Raw genomic sequence first — 25528 nt, 5'->3', positions numbered from 1 at the left:
ATGAGATGAAATTTTGCAAACAAGCTTAAATCATCATTTCCAAACCTGTGGTCAATAATGCAATTGGAATTTTAGATCTTGACTTGAGAAATCATACGCATATGATGTCTATTTACTCAGAATTAGCCCAAACTTGAAGTTTACTCTCCTTGATATGCTTTATTGACTCCAAGTTTTGCTTTGTGATTCACAAACTTGTAGGCATGTCAATCTCCTCTAATTTTGTCTTAGTTGTCGTCAGTATCTCTGGGAGGTCTTCTAAGTAAAAAATGCTCCAAATTGGATGAAACTTGGTCTCTAAGCTTGTTTTGTGGTGCTAAACACCCTGGTCTGCTCTGATGTCAGCTTTGGTATGTAAAATTTCCCTTTAGACATCATACATGTATGATGTCTAGCTAGTCAAATCGAAGTGAAACTCACTATAGAGGTCTCCCACCTCACAAGGAACTCACAACAGCTTTCATAATTCAATTCCAACACTTTTTGTGCTAGATATGATCAATTCAAGCATTCACTCTGCCTAGATCTGCCTTGTGGCCTTCACAAGCCCAAAAATGCTTCAAATTCAATGGAATTTGGCCTATTTACTTCCTAAATTCTCTAGATCACAAGGGTGCACTCAGATGTATCTTTTGACCTCAAATCTGGCCTCTAGGACATCATACGCGTATGATGTCTTTCTGGTCAAATTGAAGCTATGTTTCTCCTCAAGGTGCTCCTTGATGTATCACCATGCACATGTGCTCACATGAAATTTTGAAAGTCAAAACTTGCACAAAATCACCACTTTTTGACAAGGGAATTCCCTGAAAGAGTAAAATCCCCTCAATACTCAATCTATATGTCCAAATGAAATGAAACTTGGTGTATGTGCTCAACACAACATGCAAAACATGGGTATAATGTCAAAAGTTCACTTTGGATGTCAGATTCACCCTTCAGACATCATACACGATTGATGTCTACTGATGAATTTTTGTCCAAAATTCATTTCTGACAACAACAACACAGATGTGTTCAAGATGTTTGCTGCTGAGGACAGGTTGGATGGGGACAATTACCCTATGTGGGCTTATATGATGCAACACGTTCTTGTGTCAAAGGGTGTCTAGAATATTGTGCAGGGCATTGATGTACGTCCTGGTTCTGAGGATGTAGGCGATGTTGAGGATGTTGCAGGTCTTGCTGCAAGGATTGCAGCTGTTAGATTTGTTTTGCCTATGGCAGAACAAGCTCGTTGGGATGTTAAGGATGCTCAGGCTCATGCATTGATTGCGTTGTCTGTGAAGCGCACCATTGTTCCTCACATCTGTTCAGCAAAATCGCAAAACAGGCTTGGGATATTCTCGTAGATCTTTATGCAAGCCGCAATGAGGCTAAAATTGCTTTGCTGCGTAAAGAGCTAGAGTCAAAGATGATATGGACACTTTTCTTGCTGGTGTCAAGGATATCAATGAGCAACTTATTTCTGCAGGTGAAGTCATTTCAGACAGTTCCCTTGTGCAGACTATCCTTGATGCCTTACCAGATTCTTACCAGACTTTTGCTAGTACTTGGAGACTTATGACCCAAGGAAATCCTGAAGTTGTCAAGTTTGATGCATTATGCACATTGCTGTTGCAAGAGTCACTTTCCAGAAAAAACAGGACTAGGCAGCGTGCAGTTGAACAGGCTTTTATTGCTTCTCAAAGAAAGGGTGGTAACAACAATGCAGCCACTTCTTATGGTTCTGCTGCGAGTGACAAAACTTCTGTTCCTAATGCTTCTGCTGGCAGCACTTCGTCTGGCAATTCTGGTGATAAGGGTAAAAAGAAGATGCGTTGCCATTATTGTAAAGCTAATGATCACTTGATCAAGTCGTGTCCTAAGTTGAAGGCCAAAGAGGCTAAGAAGAAAGAGGTTGGTTCCACTGCAAATGCTGGTTCCACTACAAATGTAGCCATTGTTGAGTCTTCTGTGAAAGGAGACCGTGTTGCTGATGTTGAAGCAGAATGGGCTCTTAGCGCAGAGTGCATTTACAATCCTGTTGTCCGTGATGCATGCTTGTCAGTTGCTGCAGATTCACATGCGTGGTATTTCAACAGTGATGCTACAAAGCACATTACCTCACATCGTGAATTGTTTACCTCTCTCGACTCTGTCTCTCATGGGAATTCAGTCACTTGTGTCAACAATGCCTCTTATCCAGTTTAGATAGTTGGAAAGATTGTGCTCACTGCTGCTAATGGCAGTGGACTTGTAGTCAAATTTGTGGATGACATATCTACAATTCATGATCTCACTTTTGAGATGAAATTGTTGCATCTGGGCTTTGTGCCGTGGGCTATACAAGCTCACTTCGTATGACAAGTGTGGACAAAATTTTGCAAGTGTTGTTGCAGATTCAAGGGCTATTTCAGATGCAAAACTTTGGCATGCACGTTTTGGTCATCTGAATTTTGCTGCGTTTGCTGCGTTTGCAGAAATCTGATATGGTTGCTTCTTTGCCGCCTCTTGAAGCACCTGTCAAACATGTTTGTGAAGGCTGTATTTTGGGTAAGATGCAACGTTCTAAATTTCCAAAGGATGGTTCAGTTCGGGCCACATGCACGGGCCACATGCAGGTTGCAGCTTGTGCATAGTGATGTTTGTGGGCCCATGCAAACTCCGTCCTTGGGCAATTACCTGTACTTCGTGACTTTCATTGATGATTACTCTAGGCATGCATGGGTATTTCCGCTTAAAGCGAAGTCCGAAGTTTTTATGTGCTTCAAACAATTTCTGGCTGTGGCTGAAAATGTCTTGAAATGTACTATGCGCACCCTCCATTCCGATCGAGGGGAGGAGTATATGTCTCATGAGTTTAATGCATTTCTTGCTAGTCGTGGGATAAAACACCAATGTACAGTGCCTTATACACCTCAACAAATGGTGTTGCTGAGAGGAAAAACAGGTCACTAACGAAAATGGCACGATGTATGGTCAAAAGTCAAGCTTTGCCGCATTCTTTTTGGCTTGAGGCCATCATGTGTGCCACTTATGTACTTAACAGGTGTCCTACGAAAGCTTTGCAGTCTATTACTCCATATGAAGCATGGCATGATAGAAAGCCTTCTATTGAGCACATGCGTGTTTTTGGCTGTTTGGCATATGCTTTGGTGCCACAAGTGCAACACATAAAATTGGATGATAAGGCTATCAAATGTATTTTTGTTGGTTATAGTGCTGAAAGCAAAGGTTACAAGTTGTATCATCCGCAAACAAAACGTATTTTGGTTTCACGGGATGTAGTGTTTGTGGAAGATTCTGCTCAGCCCTTGCTGTCATGTACTAGAGACAGTAATGTAAGCTCACAGGACATTTATGACACTTTGTTGCCTCTTTTCAGTGGTGGAAATACGAATGTAAGTTCCAATGAGGCAAATGTGCAGCCTATGGGGGTTTCTGAAAATGTTTTAAATCAGCCTATTACTGATGCAGATGTACATGATTTACTTGATGAGGAAAGGGCTGAAAATGAGCAGGCTAGAGGTATGCCAAAATGGCTGGTGCACACTTTGCGTGACAGTAAATTGGGTGCACCTTTGTCTAGTCGTACTCATTCAGGCTCTCACCATGCATCTTATGCATCAGATTGTTATGCTTTGGCTGTGTCTAGCTTACATGATGTTGAGGAGCCTCTGTCTTTTAATGAAGGACAAAATTTAGAAAATTGGATGGCTGCCGTGCAATCAGAATATGATGCACTTATAGAAAATGACACATGGACTTTATGTGATTTACCTCCTGGCAAAAAGGCCATTGGTACGAAGTGGGTTTACAAGTTGAAACGCAAGCCGGATGGTGAGATTGATCACCATAAGGCTCGACTTGTTGCAAAAGGTTATGCACAGCAAAAAGGCATAGATTATGAAGAGACTTTTGCTCCCACTTGTCATATGACTACTGTGCGTTTTATATGTGCATTGGCATCTCATTTTGGTTGGGATGTACATCAATCAGACATTGTTACTGCTTTCTTGAATGGTGACATATTTGAAGAAGTTTATGTAACGCAGCCTCGCGGTTTTGTCATAAAAGGACAAGAGGACAAAGTGTGCAGATGTAAGAAGGCTTTATATGGATTGAAGCAATCTCCTCGTGCTTGGTATGAGAAAGCTGACACTCATTTGGTTAAATGAGGCTTTCGTAATAGTCCAACAGAAAGCACATTGTATGTAAAGCGTGAGGGTGATGTACTTCTCATTGTGGTTCTTTATGTCGATGATTTGCTGATCGCTAGACCAAATGAGAGACATATTGCTGAATTTAAGGCTGATTTGAATACAACTTTCAAGATGAAAGATTGGGGGTTGTTGCATCACTACTTGGGTATACAGTTTAAGCAGTGTGATGGTGGTATTGCCTTGTGTCAGAAAAGTTACATAGAGACATTGCTATGTAAATTTGAACTTGAGGATTGCAAACCTATTGCCACTCCCATGGAAATAGGTTTGAAGTTGAGTCTACATGATGCTGGCGATCCTGCTGATGTCACTCTTTATCAAACTGTTGTTGGCTGCCTCATTTATGTATGCAACACGAGGCCGGATATTCAATTTGCAGTCTCACAGGTCAACAGATTTATGCATAGCCCAGGGTCTAAGCATTGGCAAGCTGTCAAGAGGATTTTCCGCTACCTTAATTCTCCTCTTATCAAGATGTGTGTGTGTGTGTGTGTGTGTGTGTGAGAGAGAGAGAGAGAGAGAGAGAGAGAGAGAGAGAGAGAGAGAGAGAGAGAGAATGAGAAGATAAAACAAAAATAAGTTTATTCTCACCCAAGTTGTCGGATATATCTTTTGGATTGTTCCTATGGAATTAATTTTTTTCTTCTTCTTCTTCATCCTCTCTCTCTCTCTCTCTCTCTCTCTCTCTCTCTCTCTCTCTCTCTCTCTCTCTCTCTCTCTCTCTCTCTCTCTCTCTCTCCTCCTTATAGGTATATCAATTGTTGAAGACTTATCGAGTAACTTTAACGTTTCTTTAGATTGTTTCTACACCATTAAACATTTTTCTGTCTCTTTCTCTCTTACCTCTTCTCATTGTCACATCATTTGTTGGCCGCTAAAATAATTGTCCTCTCTCTCTCTCTCTCTCTCTCTCTCTCTCTCAGGTTGATTTTTGGTAAGCACCCTTGCGTGTCAAAATTTAGAGAATTTATAGATTTTTAAGCACGTCCCATAGTTTAACTCTTGAAAATAAAAAAGACAAAATGTCCCAAAATTGGTAAAAGCCCCTTCAACTGAGGAATCTCTCTCCTCATTTGGGGTGCCAATGTACGTGTTTGTTTTTGTCGAGCATTTTATTCATTTTCTACGAGTGAAAAACATTAGCTACTCTTTTCAAAATAGACAATAATGCCAAAAAAAACCATGATATCTTGGAAATTTGAAGGGCCTGCAAGGTGTCCTTGGTGAGATGGAGTCCTTATAAGCTCAACAGTAAAATTTCTCTCTCTCTCTCTCTCTCTTTCTCATACGCGCACGCACACACACACATAAGCAATGCTCTATCTCTCTCTCTCTCTCTCACACACACACACATACACACACACACACACACACAAGCAATCAATATTAAATATATCTTCACAAAAATAATTTTTTATTTAATCTACTAAAATTATCCATTTTTTGTTATGTGCATTTAAACCGGATCATTTATTCTATGTAGTACAAAGTCTTTTGACCTACAATGTTACCCTTCACTTTTACATTTTCAATTTTACCTTGTTCTTTTGTATTTTAGAGGAGAGAGGCTTTCTTTCAAGTGAACCAATGAGTGACATGTGGATAGACTTTCCCACCTAGAAAATCTTATGCTCCTTTATGTATAGTATAGATGTTACCCTTCACTTTTACATTTTCAATTTTACTTTGTTCTTTTGTATTTTAGAGTAGATGTTTTGTGAGGCTTTCTTTCAAATGAACCAATGAATGACATGTGGATAGCCTTTCCCACCTTGAAAATCTTACGCTTCTTTATGTATAGTATAGAAGTATAGATGATTACCATGCGGGGGAGAGCTTTAGTTCTCTTTCCTTATCAAGTCTACAACGTCCATTCCAAGCTTTGACTTTTGTAAATGGGTTTTACATCCTTGACTTAAGATGCTTAAGTTAGTTCCTCGCCAACCTGGCAAACCTTTCGCGTTCTGTCCCCGAGCTTCTTTGGGAGGAGGGGGGGCCTGGTTGTCCTCCACTTAGTAGATTGTGTAGGCTCCAACTCCCTCATTTTTGGCATCGGGAGTGGTGCTCCCTCCCACCTCCCCTAGGGGGGGAAATGGAGGCTGATATCCTAAGAAATGCCCAAGTTTTGTTGTTTGCAAGTAACTTTTTGTGGCAGCGTGTGGGTCTTGGTGTTAACCCTCACGGCTCACGGACATCCTATCACCTACGAGACGGACGTTGTAACCTACGGTGGACATTGTATTATTTATTTGGTAGAGTCAGGTACCGGGCTTGTCGGTCCAATAGGAAAAGGGTAAGAGTGATCGCCGATGAGAGGCGCACTCTAACTGGGACATTCAAGGGATTAGTTGGCTAAGCATGGGCGCCAAGTGTGAATGGGGTGAGCTCATATAAAAGCCAACTAAACCTAAAATTCACTCATTCTCTCATTTGTACAATAGAAGAGTGCTCTTGCTCCATCTCCATCTCCATCTTCTTCTTCTTCACCTCCTTGTGTGTGTGTGTGTATGTGAGAGAGAGAGAGAGAGAGAGAGAGAGAGAGAGAGAGAGAGAGAGAGTGTGTGCGATCGAGCATTACGGCGGCGGCGAAGCGGAGGCTCCTTCTTCTTTGCGGCGAGGAATCCTCCACGAAGCAAGCGTAGAGCGGTGAGTGACACACCATCGCTTTCTTTGAGCTTACTAGTTAAGCTAGTTGTGTGCTTGGAGCCGTCTGTGGCTCGCACACAGTGTTAGGCAAGTCCCTTGCTTCGACAGTGCGGCAAGGAGCGCACATTTTTGGCGCCGCTGCCGGGGAAATGCCCTACACTAAGCTCGGTTAAGCACTTTACGCTTTCTTGTGATGCAATTTCAATTGAAGGATTTGTGAAGAAGGAAGGTGTGTGGTTGTGTGGAGAAGGATTTGTGAAGAAGGAAGGTGTGTGGTTGTGTGGAGAAGATTTTTGTTACACTGTACTGTCTTTTTTGTTTTCTGTAAAGAAGGAGTTAACAATTTTTTTGCAATGTACTGTTAGAATTAAGGTATTAGCTATGGAATGTTAGTTCTGTAAGGTTCAATGTTAGTTCTGTAAGGTTAGTTTTGTAGATCTGTTAGCTACTGTAGTACTGTGTAAACAGTATTAGAGTGCGTGTGGCAGTATCTCTATTAGCTGTAAGTAGATAAGTTAGGTGTAGGTTAAGTGTGTGTGCGCGCGCGTGCGCGGCGACTTAAAAAAAAAAAAACTAAGTGAGCGGCCTTCACAGGCACTCACCAACGCGTTTAGAGTGTGGAGGTCACATGTACCTACGCTCTCGAGGAGTGTTAGAGTACGAGCATATTGGTAGTGCCTCCATTTACGCGGGCACCCATTATTCCTCCACCCTAGGTTCTGGACCTTCGGCCGGGACTCAAGGTAGCGCGAACCAAGATCCTCATATCGCGTCTAGTGATTCTTCCTCTGACTACGAAGTCATGGAGGGGTATCCTACACCAAACCCTGATAGTTCAAGTCAAGACATGCATGCCATGGGCCCACGGCCCGGGTCCAACGTGTTTAGCCGCTTAAAAGAGACCCTTAGTAGAGCTACTCGCTCCGAACATGCGGTTAATGAAATAAATGAAGGGAGTGGGGAAGTAAATTCGTCATTCATGCCTAAAATAGACCCTATGCTTCTTGAGAGTGTGCATGTGAATGTTCCATCCATTGCACCTCCTGATCCTTTAGGACTATCTCCCTCTGAGGTTCTACTACCCGATGGTAGGAGTCTTGCCGAAGTGCAAGAGATCGAACGCTATATGCAAGCAACAAGGGAGAAGGAAATTGAGAACCTACGAAGGCTAGAACAAAGTCGAGCCCTGAAAGCAAAGGCTCCTATGACAACAATCATGCCAGCCGAGCAACCGAGTGCTCCCAAGGTAGCAGTCACGGAGGGGCAAGCAATGGGGAGCAATAATGCTTCCACCTTGAGGGAAACCTCCAGCACGCCAGGCCTAGATGGGATATTCCTAAACGAAAATTGGGAGTATGACCTACAAGCGGAAGCTTTAACTGATCGGTACACACGACACACGTATCATGTGGGTTGGTTAGATGTTATACAATCCACATCGGGTGCTAATAGCATATATGAGCAACAACAGAAAGTCTGTGATGTCCTCCATAGGATTGTCGAGTTAGAAAGACAGAACACAGGGATCAACATGCCTTCAACAGGCCTAATGAGATTCTTGGATACGGGAAAGGCCAACCAACCAACCCTATCACAAATGGAGACTCCCTTAGTGAGCCCCATTGATCCTCCATATGTTGTTTCGCCAGGAGCCTCAGTACAATCTGAGCCCACAAGTGGTAGCTTTACCTTCCCAGATCTAGCTCATCTTTCTCTTAATGACACTACGGCTACCATGCATATCCCAGTCGTGAGCATGACAAGAAGTACACCATGGAGTTCATTTGTTAATATTGCGCCGATGCCTAGTAGCATAGTGCCCCCAACTATACCTACATGTATGTATCAATCATGTGCACCTGTCGTTCCTCAGCCTCATGTAGCTCCTACACCTCCGATTATTCCAAGAGCTTACAATCCACAATGGCATTATCCAAGCTCTTATACAAGTGGAGCCATGCCATTTAATAATAACATGCCATATCAGGCACCCCCTATGCCTAGGGCCACGCCTGTAAACTTTGGACCACCGTCTGGTACACCACCATACGAAATATGGGACCCAAGAGCCGCGCGTATGCCAAGGCCAAGGCCAACTCCCATCTCACATGTGGTTCCAGAAGCACATACACCCATTATACTTGCTCAAATAGGAGATTTGGCAGCATTTGCTCAAACTATCGGTCGCTCTATTGCAGAAAACATGCGTAGTGCACCTGATAGAGAGCCTAGGAGCAAGGCAGTTCAAGTAGCTAAGCTCACATAGAAATTTAGTGGAGACGGAGATGCCAGAAAGCATATGGAAGTCTTTGAACATGTGTGCGATTCCTTGGAAGAGCACAATGAGCTACATAAGTGTAAGGCTTTGAGTTTGACCCTAAGCGGAAAGGCTGGAGATTGGTATAGAACCTTAAGAGTAGAAGAGAAAACGATCTACTCTACTCTTAGGAGATTGTTCTTGAAAGAGCACATACGAGAGGGAGTACTTTGGGGTGTAGCCTCTCAGCTCCAGAAAGCCCAACGAGAAGAAGGTGAATCTGTGAGAGACTTCATTAGTCGCCTAAAGAATTTGAATTCTCGATGCAATCCAAACGAGTGATTCAACAACAACCAATTGCTCGATAGATTCATTAGGGGACTACGACATGAAAGTATCTATAATGGCCTAGTCATTAGAGGTATCACTACTTGGGAAGCAGTCACCATGAATGCAATCCAATTGGAGGATAATTTAATGATTACAGGAGAAAGAGTGTCCGCCGAGCCGAAGTCTAGTAGCTCGCAACCGTCAGGGCATGAGCCAATGAAGATAAAGCCAATCGTGAAAGAGCAAACGATATCTGAGATGACTTTGGCAGATCTCACCAAGGCCATCCAAGAAAGCCTTAGGGATAATCGTGCTCCACAAAACACTCATATGTATCCAAGAAGGGAGCAACAATGGTGCTCAATTTGCTTGGGCCCACATACTACGAGTGAATGCCCTACTTTCAGAGTAAAGTTTAACAGGACTTGTAACGCGTGTGGTAGGTATGGCCATCAAGCGAAGGATTGCCTAATGCTTAAACACATCATGGAAAATAGACCGCCTATAGCTTGGGCAGACTCACCTCGAGTTCCTGCATTGATACCTACCCCACCCATGGAGCAACAGTTTCCATTACAGCACATGGTCCCTAGAACCCAAAATGTGTTCCAAACCACACCGTTGCCACCTCCAGTGTCAGGACCACAACCCCATCATCCAAGAGTTACACCTATGAACCAAATAGGTTGCGAGTCATCTAGTACTTATGTAGATTGCGAAGAGGACATAGACTCTAGTATCACCTATGGAGTCGACATGCTTGAGGAGTGTCCCATGTACTATATGGAAGACCATTGGGGACAAATCAAACCGGTATATCAAGCTACTGCGCTAGCAGCAAGAGGCCAAAACATTAATAGTTTTGCCCGGAGACCACCTCTTCAGTGCTACAAATGTGGTGGACCACATAGAGTAGCTGAGTGCCCCATTAGAATGCAAAAGAATGTTGCACTAATGCAAACAAGTAAAGGGAGTGCATTGGCAATGCCAATACTCACTTGTAATCGTTGTGGCATGGATCATTTGATCGCACAGTGTCCTAACAATCCAAACGCACCGAAAATCACACCATTGAACATAATAGAGATTGTTGATGGGACACCACCAACTATAAACATAGCACCAGTGAATGCACTCATACGGTCGATGCTCCAAAAGCAAAATTACATCCTCGAAGAGAGAGATGCTGCATCCATTGGCCGAGAGAGAAAGAAGAAAACACGAAGAAAGAAATCCCTTAATGCTTCTAGCTCAAAACCTAGTTCAAAGACTAACATAGGGACAGGAGAGGATCCCGTGTATATGAATGACCCAGAGGATGACTCAGATTCGATAGAGACCACGGAGACCAAAACTGTTACTACAAAGGAAAAATCCAGTGAGGAGGATCACGAGAGGGAATTACGACGAACACCAAAAGAGTATTCAAAGTTAAACCACCCAGTTACGAACCCCCAAGATAAGCCACGAGAGACAAAAAATGAGGATTGCAAGAGAAAGATTGGAACCTATCCAAACCCAACAGTGGAAATTGAACGAGTCCAACAACTGAGGGGTTTGGTGGAAGAAACTCAACGAACATTAGAACCTAAACCCAAACATATCCAGATGTCGGACACAGTGTTTCCCACACGAGTTCAACCTCACAAGAACTACAGGCCGTTAGCTATACCCAGTATCATTCGGGAAGAGAGTGAGGGTAGGACATCTGAAAGTGGACACACACCTTTCCTACTAGAGAGAATGTTCAATGAGGGAATGCCCGACCCCCTTGAGGAAGTGGAGATTCCATCTTCACCATTCTCTTGTCAGGGTCCTACGTCCCACAAGATGCCATTAAATGTTGCCAAGCTGATGGATTTCATGTCCTCAGAAACACATACGACTATCATATCTAAGTTATACGGAGATCCAGAATTATTCCTAGCACTGCGAGCGCTTCTCAATGGAGAATTACAAGCCGGATTACCACAGTTTGCACATATGAACAAACCTGACTCGGTGATGAATGATGAGGAACATTTAGCACCACCATCTGACCTAGCGGGACATGAATCTGTAATTGAAATACCCGTTAATAAGTTGGGGCAATACTTTGAAGGTGATGAATCTAATGCTACTCTACCAATCACTACTAAAGGATTAACTGTAAAGGGGGTCCTTGACGGTGGTGCGGGAGTCAGCATGGTGACAAAGAGTTGTTGGGAGTCTATGGGGCGACCTCACCTTGAAGCCACAAGCGTAGTGGTAAAAATGGCTAATGGATCTATTGTTACGTCTATTGGAATGCTAAAGGATCTCAAGATCAAGGTCTTGGGACACAAGGTAAGGCAGACTTTCATTGTTATGGATTTTTCCAAGCATCCTATGTTATTTGAGATGATCTTAGGGCGTCCATTCATGAGGGAAGCAAAAATGGTGCATGACTGGTCCAAAAACCACGTCTACTTACAGTTCCAAGACTCTGTCATTCGAGTTGATCTTTTAAGTGGTCGAACGCATCCTCTAGGAAATAAATTCATCATTGATAATCGATTAGACACAACAATTCACTCAGCTCCATTACAATATTGTTACACGTGTAACGAAGACACGGATATTGGGGAGAACTCTCCCTCCTTATATGGATATCCTACCTGGGATGACCGAGTCGGACAATGTGGATTGGGTCCACCTAGAAGCAACCATAGACACTTGGAGAAATAGGGGGACGACCTGGGTAACACCTGAGGGGGATGAAATGCCTGTACCTTTAAATATGCTACAAGCAATGCATATAGCTTCTGACAAGACTCATCCTAATGTAATGAAGAAAACATACAAGTGGGTCCCTAAAGCTTCTTTAGTGACCATAGCTAGTGCTAAAAAACAGAAGCCTTGTAAGAAACGTACCACTCGCTCCAAGAAAAGTAAGAAAATGTTGCGATGGATCCCTAAACGACTATTGGAAGCCCAAGGCTACTATCAAGGAAATGATCAAATCTGGGTGCGGTGCCAAAACGTAGATTGTGCTCTTACCTATCACCTGACCCATGTGAGCCCAATCCCGTAGCTCCAAAATGAATCAATGATTGTGGAAAGAAAAAAATCACAGAATGCTACACACCCGCTCCAAAGCTAGTTTGGGTACCAAAGAAAGAACAATTTGTTCCACCTAGCTCAGAAAGGGAGGAGTCCCATGAAGCTTCTAGCTCCTCATGTAATGCATCCGTAGAGGTAAAAGCTTCTCCACAGCCTCCACCTACAATAGTGGACCTCCATAAAGCTACAAAGGAATCCACACCTCCCAGTGTTCAAGAATCACCTGATGAACTACTTCAAGTTCGATCTTGGGAGAGTACCTTACCACCCTTGCAACTCGACGAGGTGCCTAAGGTAATAGAAAACTACTGGCAAAAATCTCCACCTATTACCAACTGGAACAATTGGTTTCAAAAGGTGACAAGCTCATTTCAAACGGTATGATCTACCCAAGGAAGGGGGGAGTGTTTGCTGACAGTCATCATTCATTTGTTTCCCTCTCAACCTTTTTCCCTGACCTCTCAATCACCAATCTTAGGGAATGTACATATAAAGCTTTATACTCACAAAAAACAAAAAAATAAAGAGCAAAAGCAATTAGCAAACGAGTATGCACAATAAAAGTCAAAACATTGACCCAGACCTACACATTTACATCCGGTACACTGAAACAGAAACCTATGTCATGAAACACCTTTGATCCTCATCACTTGAGTGATGGAGGGTAGGTAAGATTAGTACGATAGGAGTGTTTCTGTTTTAGAGTTGAGTGATTAGCAAAGTTCTCTTTTCCCACTGATGTGCCTCCTAGAGGTATTGTTTGTGTTTCATAGTGTGTACAGGAACGTGTTGTTGTGGTTAGGATTTGGACCTTCATGGAATCTTTCTCTCGTTCACACTTCAGATCAAGCGCGACCATCAACACAAACAGGTGTTTCTTATCCATTAGCATTGCCCCTTATCTTTTTGCATCTATGTTTGTCTGCTTTGATTGTGATTGGTAACATAATATTCAGTGCATTTTCTTAGCACTAGACATTTAATTCAATGTAAATTTTTGTCATAATCACTTGTCTAAGTTTAAAAATCAAGCAAGTTCGACTAAGCTAGTTTGACCAAGTTAGGTGTTAGAGATCTTCTCTTAATACCATGGGGAACGCCTTCCTAATAATTAATGGTTACTTAGGTTCTTAATCCGATCTAGGCAGCATTGTGTGAAATGTACTAGGGCTTTCTAGTGGGCTTGACCCTATTGACCTTTAGCTTAAGTATTATAAAGGGAGTTTACTAGTGTTATGAGCCTGGCGAGGTGTATCAGTGTTATATGACCCCCCAAAGTTACAAAATTAAAATGATGAAAATGAACAAACAAAAAATCAAAGTGCCACATTGTAAAATCTTAAGCTGGAAGAGAAATCTTAGCTTGATTGGGTACTTCACTCACATGTATCGCCTATGGTACTAGAGCCCTAGAGGTTCCCAGTATGGGTGCTTTTTCTTGAAAAGCAAAAAACCCGAGGCATACAAAATAAGCACACACATCAAAATTGAATCACTGTGAAAAGAATTTGGGGGGTCAAAGAAAAAGTAATCAGTCACGCGATGATTTCATGAGAAATTCCTTTTATGGTAGCTTAACTACAAGGTCTTCTAGATATAGCCTCTAGTTAGCCCTCGAACATGAATACTTGGCTCTCGCGATTAAACAACTTAATTGACCACAGAAAATTAAGAAGCTTACCCATGGTATTAATAGTCGATCTCTAGTGCCTTTCGATCGTCAAATTAGCGACCCCAGACTTGTTTAATTTTTTACCTTTACATCTGTTTATGCATTTGATTACATTGCAATTTAATGTTCATTGCTGACAAATTGTTTGAAATTCTTTTACCAATCAATTTGTCTACCTAAAACTGCATATGCTTTTTAATCACTTATGAGAATGCAATTACTGTGCCAATGTTGTTTGATTTTGCAGTGACTGAAGAAGGCTAAGGACATTCATCTCAAATGCTCTTCCACCTCGACCAACGAGCTTCAACTCAATAGCTTCCGAGGATGGAATCTACATCAGGAAGGGGGGCATGTCAACCCTCACGGCTCACGGACACCCTATCACCTACGAGACGGACGTTGTAACCTACAGTGGACATTGTATTATTTATTTGGTAGAGTCAGGTACCGGGCTTGTCGGTCCAATAGGAAAAGGGTAAGAGTGATCGCCGATGAGAGGCGCACTCTAACTGGGACATTCAAGGGATTAGTTGGCTAAGCATGGGCGCCCAAGTGTGAATGGAGTGAGCTCATATAAAAGCCAACTAAACCTAAAATTCACTCATTCTCTCATTTGTGCAATAGAAGAGTGCTCTTGCTCCATCTCCATCTCCATCTTCTTCTTCTTCACGTCCTTGTGTGTGTGTGTATGTGAGTGAGAGAGAGAGAGAGAGAGAGAGAGAGAGAGTGTGCGATCGAGCATTGCGACGACGGCACGGCGAAGCGGTTGAGCGCGGCGGCTCCTTCTTCTTCGCGGCGAGGAATCCTCCACGAAGAAAGCATAGAGCGGTGAGTGACACACCATCGCTTTCTTTGAGCTTACTAGTTAAGCTAGTTGTGTGCTTGGAGCCGTCTGTGGCTCGCACACAGTGTTAGGCAAGTCCCTTGCTTCGACAGTGCGGCAAGGAGCGCACACTTGGTGAAGGGACTGGGCTCCACAAAACAGCCTGCAACTAGTTCTCTATGCATCGGCCGGTATAGCTTTTTGAGATCGGCTTTGGTAAGCGCCAGGTGTCCTCTTGGTTGCATAGAACTGGTGTGGCTCCGACTCAGTGTGGAGGTACGGCTACGGACAATGGCCTGGATGGTGGTAGTGCCCTGGACAGTGGTGGCATTCCAGTCTCTCCGGTGGCTTTTGGAGTTTTTGATGGTGGGACCGTTTGGTGGCATCCTGTATTGTTGGTGATGGGGACTCAAGCCCCGCCCATTCAACTCTATAGATGTTTGATGTAAGGTTATGCCTTTGGTTGTAGGTGGTGAGATGTCGGGTGGCAGTCGATGTTCTCTCTTGTGGCAACACTTTCCAGGTATTGATCTATAAGTGTGGCACCCTCTAAAGCCTGACATAGCTTGAATCGGAATTGTATTGTGGTTATGTGGTTTGTTGTTTACGAGGAATGTTGTAGGGAGTCTGTGTAGCTAAGGTCAATGGGGTGGCTCCCCTGTCAGCCAAGATTGTGTCATGGAATGGTAGTATATTCTTTTTGAATCCATGGCTCAGTCTATGTGAGCAGGGCATGTATTTTTTTGGTGTTTAATTTAATCTAACTGACTCAGTTGAGTGAGTATGGCAAAAAAAAGGTGCGTAAGTTAGTTAAGGGCAACCCTCGCCATCCAATCGAGCCTACGCAATAGTAAGATACTCGGTACTTCTACAGTTGTAACCCTATGTTCCTCAAGGCTCGGTCTGAGCTAGACGCTGAATTGTATTTTTGTTGGTGACTATACAATACAACCATTCACAATTGTGAGTTTTGTACCCAAAAAAAAAGATGCTTAAGTTAACCCCAAACTGCTTAAAAAATGCACCAAGGAAAAAAACGTGGGAGTGTGTGTTTGAGGCCCATATATTGACCGCGAGGCCACTTAGCCTCTTGGAGTTTCCTATAGGTACTAGGTAGTCGTGCACCATAGATCCCACAACGGCACCTTCATTAGGGTAAAGGGGAAAATAAGGGGATGGGATGGGCTCCTCTACGACACCCGTCCACCCCCAATGTTAAATAAGCTTTTCCACTAGTTCTGTTACAACACTTCTCCAAAGGCGAGCGTGGTTAGTGGTCTGGCGATCAAACCTTGGCCGTCAGATCGTGGGTTCGAGCCTTGTTGTCACACTTGCCCTGGATTACCTTTGGATCGTCACGCTATGGAATCCTCTTTTTGGCCTACCCCAAAGGGGGAAGGCCTTAGTGATGGTTCCCTTTTTGCTAATGAAAATGGGAAGATTATTTTTAAAAATTTGTTCAAATTATTTTTAGATGAAAGAAAAAAAATATTTTCATTAGGAAAATTCCTCCGAGATAACATAATGATGTTTTTATGGTTGGGTGGGAATTGGTTGATACTCTCAATAAATAAAACACTCATCAAAAGAATGAGTGATGGGTGTGGTGGCCTAGATGTCGACATATCCCAGCTTGAGCTTGGGGAGAGAGAGAGAGAGAGAGAGAGAGAGAGAGAGAGAGAGAGAGAGAGAGAGAGAGAGAGAGAGAGAGAGGCTCCGAGGGAGAGAGATTAAGGCTAAACTCCAAGGATATCCTAGCTTGTGAAGGCTAAACTCCAAGCAAAGATGAGTACCTGGGAATATGAGCTGGCCATAATAAATCAATGTTGGCCTCTCTCGGAGTGTCCCAATCACCTGTCATGTTCTCTCTCTCTCTCTCTCTGTGCGTGAGACTCTGCCTTACAGGCTAGCAACCAATGTTTCTTTGTTTTGAGAATCTCAGTGCTTAGTGCTCACTCTCTCTCATCTCCCTTCCAACTTTGTTGGGCATTGCTAATTGATGGGCTGACCAACATCTTTCTTCGCCTTGAAGGTTAGAAGGCTTGAAAAATTAGAAGGCCGCAGACTACAGAGTCCCGACTCCCGAGGGTTGGTGGACCTCTTGATAAATTCTCTGAATAGATATCTCTCTTCTCTCTCTCTCTCTCTCTCTCTCTCTCTGTGTGTGTGTGTGTGTGTGTGTGTGTGTGTGTGTGTGTGTGTGTGAAGTTGCACGAGGCACTCCATTGAAGTGCTTCAAAACGCCACAAGAGAAACTGTTCGGCGACTACAGCCATGGTGGGAGCCTATCAAAACGCTAGGCATGACCAGTAGGACTAGCACATTGCAGCTTTGAACCCTTCCAGTGGGCCTTTTTCAATTCACGTCTTAGTTGGATCCGCTCGATGCAGTCGACGTAAGTGTGCTGACGACCAGCTCGCGGCATATGCAAGCTCTGTATTTGTGTGTGCGTGTAGTCAACCAGGAAACAATGCCGGTGCAATAGGGGTCGGGGTGGTCCTGTGTGCCAATTGTGAAGTGCGGCCAAGCTGGTTGTGACGGTGTTGCTCTCCATGCCATTGAGAAGGAGGAGGCTTCCAAGCTAGCTAACCAACTACGTTTCCCCTATTGAGACTAGGCAGATAGCACTAGCCGCATCCTCGGTGTGTCTGACGTCTTCACCACCATCAAGATTGCTTTGGGTGACCCCTGGAAGTTTCTGGCATGCCCCTCCATCCCAACCTGCTCTGCAAGTCATTTGTCCTTCCTGAGAACCTGGGCAACCCCATAACCTCCTCCAACCTATTCAACCATGCGGCCAAGCCTCACTACCAAGTCCTCTATGGAATTTCCTTCACCCCGCTTGGCTACTCGACCGTCAGCCATGTCAACCCAGCCTACACCACCCAGAACAACAAGCTCAATCTCACCTTCTTTTGCGATGCAAAAACACCATGATCGACAATATTGTCTGTGCCGTTTTCCACCATATAGATTGGTTCTCCTTCTCTTACCATTACTAGTCGGTCAAAGGGGAGAAGTCCCCCAAGCAGCTCGGGCGCTTCTCCTCACTAGAGTTGGTGCACGACCTGGTGCACAGTACCGCAGATGGAAATGGAGGTCAGCTAGCACATCTTGACCTTTGACCCCTTCCTCTTCTCCCACCATGCCAATGTGTGCCACCTCTTTGCTGTGTGGCAAACTGTTACCCCATCTTATGGAATTCAATGTTACAAGTCTAGAGGATGATGTCAATGGCACCTTCATAGAGGTGGCCCGTAGTGCGATGCATGCCCTGTTTCCCTTTTGGTTTCTCTCCCTATCACCCTTTTGGTTTCTTCATATGCTGCTAGGCAAGTCCTACTCCAGGGAATGACATCCATGGCTTGCCGACAAAAGAGCATATGGTCACCCTCCAAAATGCTTGTGAAGGTTAGGCCTGAGTGAGCAGGTTGACCAACATTTACTACTTGCCCTTATGAGGGTTAGGCCTGAATTAACAGGCTGAGTGGCTACGACATGCATTGTAATCTTCTTAGCGGATGATATAGCGGTCATGGGATCAGAGTGGAAATGGTTCTTGCTCGAACAAAGGAGAAGATGGGCTTCAAGTCATAAATCCTTTTGAATATTGAGAATTTGGACTCTCTAACTAGTGGCCCTTTCAATTCCCTTGTATGCCTCATTTGTAGGCATGCTGCATTTTATTGCCCTTCAATATAGCGTTGCAATTTGTATTATTGATGATGTTGTTGATGATTGTGTTGTTGTTGGAGCTGTTGTTTGGCTGCAGGGGGAAAACACTTGGTTTCCCACAATGCTATCTCCGTCCTCTCTCAACTTTTTTGGCCCACTGACATGCTCCAGCTTCATGGTACTCGCTTGCATCCACACCATCTTTGCGAGAGGAAGTATCAAGAAGCAACTGATGCCCTCCACCTTCATACCCCATCACACATGCACCTGACTGCTCTCTACAGATTTGCACACAAATAGCTGTGTGTGCATGCGAGTCGTGATATATAACATTTTGCCTGATCTAGAAAGTTGGTAGAGACTATTGAGCTGTGAGGAATTATCAACGTCCCTTTCTCTCTCCTCGTGCTTAAGATGTCATCTATGCTAAGGACACACCCTTGCATGAGTCATCATTGTAGAAAAAGAGTGAGCTGTGAGGAATTGTCAACGTCCCTTCCTCTCTCCTTGTGCTGAGATGCCATCCATGCTAAGGACACACCCTTGCATGAGTCATCATTGTAGAAAAAGGGTTGGTGGGTTGCACGATGATGCTAGAAGGGTTGCACAATGGCGGTGATAAACAAGGGGATTGTTGGCCCTCTCAAGAAGATAGGGATTGCTCCTTGTGGAGGTGTTGCTCTTACGTGAAGTGTGGTTAGGCTCTCTGTTTTTCTTTTCTTTAGCATTGGTCGTGTGACTACAAGTCCAAAGCTAGTTGCAATTGCAAGTTTCTTTGATCGAAGTGGTTTAAAATAGGGTTGTGATTTACTACTCCGTCCCTTCGAGGCAGTATCCCTAAAGTTGCATATATTGCCAAGGAGAAAATCTTCAATGTTGGCTTTGGCTTCGTATCAAAGAATATAAAACAAGAAGAAATGGTATTCTTAATCCTTGATCAACCCTTTTATTTTTTACTTTGCCGTTTTTTTATTATGAAAGGCAAGGCGCTAAGCAAGGTGTTTTAAAAAACATTTGAAAATGTACTTGGCACTACTACTAGATCAATGTCTTTACATGGGGATTGTTATGGTGTTCTGCGTTGTCATTGAGTAACTTGTCCATTACCTTTATCACCTTTTTACAATCATAGGGGCATGCCTCGTCTATAATCGAGGAAAGGCACTACTCTCCATCTCCATCATCACGACCTGTGTTTGTGTGTGTGTGTGTGTGTGTGAGAGAGAGAGAGAGAGAGAGAGAGAGAGAGAGAGGGAGGGAGGGAGCTCAAAGTTAGCTCTTGCAAGCCAAATAGATGTCTTGAATGGTTTTCTTGGCAAGGCAAACTGTGCTTTGCTTTGTTTCCATTTGTCCTTAGGTTCATCGCATGCATGACCACTCTTTTGAAGCTTTGATTTTGTTGGAGAATGGAGCTCAACGCATTCGTCGTATGGCCTATTATAAATCCATGTGGGCAATGCATGAATATGAATTATAGATGTGACGATATTTATGTATGTCACTGAAAGATGTGAGCATATGTACATATGTGCAAGCCTTGTGATTTATCAGTTGTTAAAGATTGCAATGGTGGTATTAGCCTTCCCCTATTCTTCTCAAGGTAGGCCTTGTGATTTTATCACTTGTTGTTACATAGGATTCAGTAGAAATGATCGTTCTTCGCTTGTGTGTCAGTGTGACCATTCGCGGTTCTCATTTTATTACGAATAGCTAATGTGCTCACGGTTGATTTGCGCAATGTTGTACCTTGTCCGGAATTGGCCGCAAAGCTTAGGTGGTCCGCTATTTGGTAGTTACTCCAAAAATTAAAATTTTAAGAAAGAAGTTATCCCGCCAAATTCTAGGCGCCAAAGAGAAGATCTAAACGAACCTTGTGGCGCTTTGGCAGTCATCTTCATCATCAGTTGCAAAATGGGCGACTGTACCTGAGCAAAATGGGCGACTGCACCTGCGCGATCTTCATCACCTGTTGCAAAATGGGCGACTGCACCTGAGCAAGGGGGTATACGTGGTTCGAAGGTGGGAGTCCGAAGAGGTAGAGGGTGTCTATTGGACAGAGGACCAGGGCCCACATGTTTGTCAAATGTGAGCCCCGTGCGGCAGCCGGCCATGGGCTTCATCAGCGGCGGATTTTGGAACATCCAGTCTGCAGATGTCCTGGATGAGCCTTCAGATGGGGCTAAGCAGCTGTACAGGGTAGTATGTAGTGGCTCAGATGGGCTATGTAACATTCATGGGTCCCTCTATGCCAGCAAGGAGGAGGCGTATGCTGTGGCCTTGCTCAAGCAGGTTGCTATAGTGAGGAGACTCTCCCAGCAGTACAATGATTTGAACGAGAGGGAAGAGTGCATCAATGCCTTGGAAGAGGTCAAGGGAAAGCCCATCGAAGAGCAGCTCCGCGCAATTCGCAAATTCAGTGATGGTCGATGCTTAATCACTTTCGATGCGGAGAAGGTGAGCCTCTCCTCTTTTGCTTTGCCCGCTTCTCAGAATGAGCTCATTGATACTGCCATTGGCATGGTGAGTAACTCAGAGCAGAAGATCTATTTGGTCAAGAGCACCATGACACATGGTGCAGCCCGCGACCGGCGGCATGGGGCCGTCTGCTTTTCTTGCACATGTTTTGAGTATGTGAGTGATTTCAAAAAGAGGCAAACGGTGCTTCATGGAGCTTTCCTAGATTCCAAAGAAGCTTATGTAATGGCATTGAGGAAGCAAGCCCAGGAGGTCCATGCCCACTATAGACATGCTGCCTACGAGGGACCATTGAAAGAGCTATGGCCTCAGCTTGAGAAGGAGGAAGAGGAAGAACCGAAGAAGGCATTCGAGTCTTTAAAGTCGTGGCTCATGGACGAGAGGGTTAAGTTGAGAAGCATTGGTAGGTCTTTCACAGTGCAGGAGTTTGTTGTAAAGAGCTTCCTACAAAAATACAATATGGACGATTGGGAAGCAGTTGAAGAACTCTTTGAGGCTTCGGACAAAGGGTTCTTGCCTGACGAATCGGTTGACTCACTGCCCTAGGGCTCTTGCAACTCAAAGCTGTTGTGAGGATTATAACCCTACATTACTACCATTTCATAGTATGGAAACGGATCTATAGGCATGTTGTGTCTTAGATCTGCACCTATGTAATGGTAGTTTCGTTGGTTTGTGTAAATACAAGGCCATTAGCTTCCTCTCCCCACCCTACAGTCATAGTATGAGCTTTATGATGCTTGGCTTCAAGACAACTTGAGCTCACTTCATTTTTGGTAAGCAATCATCTCTTTCGTGAATGAAGAGGCTGAGGATATGTTAGTATTGAGAAGGTTGATGTAGATATAAAGTGCAAAGAAATGCTATGCACCCAAGGCTTAGGCCTTAAGCTTGGCTAGCTTCTTTCTTGGGCTATTTATCATAGAGTTATCAAAGAGAGTTGTGCTTTTGCATGTCTTTGTTTGTTTCATTAAAGTCACTCGTTTGTTTGTTTTCTGTGGAAACCAATTTCTCTCTCTTTTGTGGGCTACTCTATTTAAGCTAAGTTTTTTAAGGGATGTGTAGGCAAGTTTAACTCCTTCGGTTATCCAACCACCCTTATGCAAGTCCACATCATCATCATGCCAAATGAGGTCTATCCTCTCAACCCTATAAAATGCTCCCGTTTTACACTCATTTCAAGGTGTTGAAGTAGTTAACTCCTTTTCCTTTGTTCTGCTTGAGACTATTATGGTCACTAGTAAAACGGCACCGCCTTCGGTGGCGGCATGGCCCTTGTTACACTCAAAGAACTCAATTGTGAATAAAATGCTATCACAATCTGATTCACACACTAAGTTTGCACTGACATATTCTTTATAAGTACCAGGAAACTTTTGCAATATCAAATTGTTTATAGCATCCACATCCTTGTTGCGAGGTGCTAAGATTGCCTTGTCCTTGAAAAAGGTTGCATGACAAGAGTGTTTCAAGGTCTCCATATATGCAATCAATAAGTCCTTGCAAACTATTTTGCGGTAGCACCATGTAGGTTGGCAAAGCTACATTACCATGTACCTTCCCATCACAAACATTGCCATTGCCAATATCAAGTGTCCATTGCACAAATTCTCTTTTTTTAACATTATTGCAACAATTGACCACTCGCATGTTCTCTATTAGACGCAGAATTTTTGTACAACACCAAATGTATGAGCGGCACAAAGATGCATCAACAATGTTCGCCCTTCCTCTACGTACAACATGCAATATCTGTCTAAAATCATCACCAAGGAGGAAAACTTTTCCACCAAACAACATTTTATTATGCATGACATCTCTTAGTGTCTTGTCATGAGTCTCAAAAGCATGTCTATGAGTCATGGGAGCTTCATCCCATATGATCAATGAAGCCATTTGCAACAGCTCAACAAGCTGGCTATTTACTTTAATATTGCATGTCGAGTTAGAAGTTATATCAATAGGGATCTTAAATTTAGAGTGTGCGGTCCTTCCATTGTCGAGACGTTGTGCCGCAATATCAAACAATGCACATATCAAAGCAACTTTGCTCTCTCCGTGTATGCGAGAGAGCAAGACATTATAAAGATAGGTCTTTCCTATTCCACCTGGCCCATCCAACAAGAACACAGTCCCACTATTCATGTCAATGGCTTGTAAAACCTGATTGTAAGGTTCCCTTTGTCCAACATTCAAAGATGATTCCATTCGAGTAGATAGACCTCTTTGTTCCTCTACATTATACATTAACTCTTCTGTCCCATTATTCATGTCAATGGCTTGTAAAACCCTTTGTAAGGTTCCCTTTGTCCAACATTCAAAGATGATTCCATTCGAGCAGATAGGCCTCTTTGTTCCTCTACATTATACATTAACTCTTCAGCAAGCACTCCATGATCACTCATTACTTGCAATGTGCAATCCACCTGGGGCATTCCAGAGTAATCTGAGAGCCTCTTTCCATACTGTTGAAGCATTGTCTCTAAGTTCGACAATGCTTGGTTTTGTGCCATGGGTTCACAGATACTAAGATTGGTTGTGCAAGTCCTCATATGATACACATGGTAAGCTCCTTACAGAAGTGATTCCATAATGCACCAGGACATATCGGCTCACAAAAAACCAAAATGACTACAAATAGTAGCCGTAATTGTTTTCCTGTTTTTTGAAATGAAGCTTCTTCTAAACAAAGAAACCATTCATCATCAACTTGCAATAATCCCCGTGCATTGCATGCTTCTTTAAACCTTTTATATACTCGTCCATTGAAGGTCCAAATATCCTCAAAAGACCTACATCCTTTACACTTGTTGAGTAACATACGCAAATAGTACAACTCTCTAGCAGTGGGAACGATGTTGTACATTCTTCCAATCACGTCTCCTTTGTGTCTTGGAGTCCATGTTCTGCTTGCTGACTTCCGAACCCACTTTGTTGGGAAGTCTATGTACAACAAATCATTGGCCTTTGGATATCTTTGATTTGCAACAAACCACTCAGTGAGCGTAGTCTTTCTATTGGCTTCACTCTCCACCACACTTTGTATAGCCGCTCTGTCATTAAAGAAGACTTGATTTTGTTGTTTATAAGAATGTGCAAATGAATAATAAACGGATTGTTCTGTACAGTCCATTTTTGTCAGTAAGGTACAATGCGCATATCAATGTGAAGGTTTGCTCCACTATATCCACTATGAAATATCTCTACAAGTATGTGTATAAGGGACATGACAGGGCGACTATTGCTATACAAGACACTGAAGGGATTTTAGGTGAAGTTACAAACTATCTTAATGCACGATATGTATCAACATCTGAAGCTATCTGGTGGATATTTGCATTTGACTTGCATCAAGAGAAACCTGACATACAACGCCTCCATGTTCATTTACCTCATCAAAATCAAGTCTTCTTTAATGACAGAGCGGCTATACAGAGTGTGGTGGAGAGTGAGGCCAACAGAAAGACTACGCTCACTGAGTGGTTTGTTGCAAATCAAAGATATCCAAGGCCAATGATTTGTTGTACATATACTTCCCAACAAAGTGGGTTCGCCCTGTCATGTCCCTTATACACATACTTGTAGAGATATTTCATAGCGGATATAGTGGAGCAAACCTTCACATTGATATGCGCATTGTACCTTACTGACAAAAATGGATTGTATGGAACAATCCGTTTATTCATTTGCACATTCTTATAAACAATGTGATTTCCATCATCCCTTCTCATGTATGTTGGGTATCCTTCCCTATCCACAGTAATCGGTCCATTGAAGCCTCGAGGGTATTTAAACTTGCACTTTCCCTCTACCATACATGGAGCATTTTTATTCAAGTTTCCACATGGTGCATGTACATTACACCGATTGATAATGTCATACAATTGTGGAAACATCAACTTATTAGGAAGCTTCACACACACGATTTTATCATAATGGGATGTCTATGTTGGTTTGTGCTCGGGAGAAAGTATCAATAGAATGTGGACATGAGGAAGGCCTCTCTTTTGGAACTCAATCACATAAATGTGTCCAATGACCTTACCAAAAATCTCCCCCTTAATCAGCAAGCACCTCAAATCCTTGAACTTATGGTAGATGTAACATTTAATGGCCTAATAACTTATGTGTAGCAGAAATTAACATGAACATAGTGGACATTTCATTAGAATAGATTCCTAATGAGAACTACAAGAGTGCTTGGGTAGAGAGAGCAACAAAAAGCATAACACCTAGTTAGATAGCATCAACAATACTTTCAAAAGAGAGAGAAATTAAGCTATTGACAACAGTTGAGGACCGGATTTGCATGGAGCCGGTCCCCCCTCCAAAAGGCTTTGTATTATGGTTTCTCCCATCAA

At 43.2% G+C, this 25528-nt stretch overlaps 2 protein-coding genes across 2 annotated transcripts; one reads left to right on the top strand and one right to left on the bottom strand.

The window, feature by feature from the left end:
• Positions 1-20580: 20580 nt before the first annotated feature.
• LOC147434434 (uncharacterized) lies at positions 20581-22079 on the top strand. Its single transcript, XM_086489952.1, has one exon. The coding sequence runs from the start codon at positions 20802-20804 to the stop codon at positions 21711-21713; it is 912 nt and encodes a 303-aa protein (XP_086346078.1). The 5' UTR covers positions 20581-20801; the 3' UTR covers positions 21714-22079.
• Positions 22080-22345: 266 nt separating this feature from the next.
• Positions 22346-23438, bottom strand: LOC147434433 (uncharacterized). Its single transcript, XM_086489630.1, has 2 exons — positions 22725-23438; positions 22346-22606 (listed from the first exon to the last, which is right to left on the bottom strand). Exons 1-2 carry the CDS (start codon positions 23436-23438, stop codon positions 22346-22348), a joined length of 975 nt encoding a protein of 324 aa, XP_086345756.1.
• Positions 23439-25528: the final 2090 nt, after the last annotated feature.

This window comes from Adiantum capillus-veneris, chromosome 19 (assembly GCF_014529385.1).
Source record: "Adiantum capillus-veneris isolate H3 chromosome 19, ASM1452938v2, whole genome shotgun sequence".
Classification (NCBI taxonomy): domain Eukaryota; kingdom Viridiplantae; phylum Streptophyta; class Polypodiopsida; order Polypodiales; family Pteridaceae; genus Adiantum; species Adiantum capillus-veneris.
This window is presented reverse-complemented; position numbering and strand designations above follow the sequence as displayed.

Bases quoted from the DNA above. Each gene is read 5' to 3' on its own strand.
- LOC147434434 (XM_086489952.1), top strand. From the start codon at position 20,802: ATGGGCTTCATCAGCGGCGGATTTTGGAACATCCAGTCTGCAGATGTC.
- LOC147434433 (XM_086489630.1), bottom strand. From the start codon at position 23,438: ATGAATAATGGGACAGAAGAGTTAATGTATAATGTAGAGGAACAAAGA. The intron at 22,607-22,724 runs GTACATGGTAAT...ACCTTTTTCAAG, and splicing joins GCAATGTTTGTGATGGGAAG to GACAAGGCAATCTTAGCACC.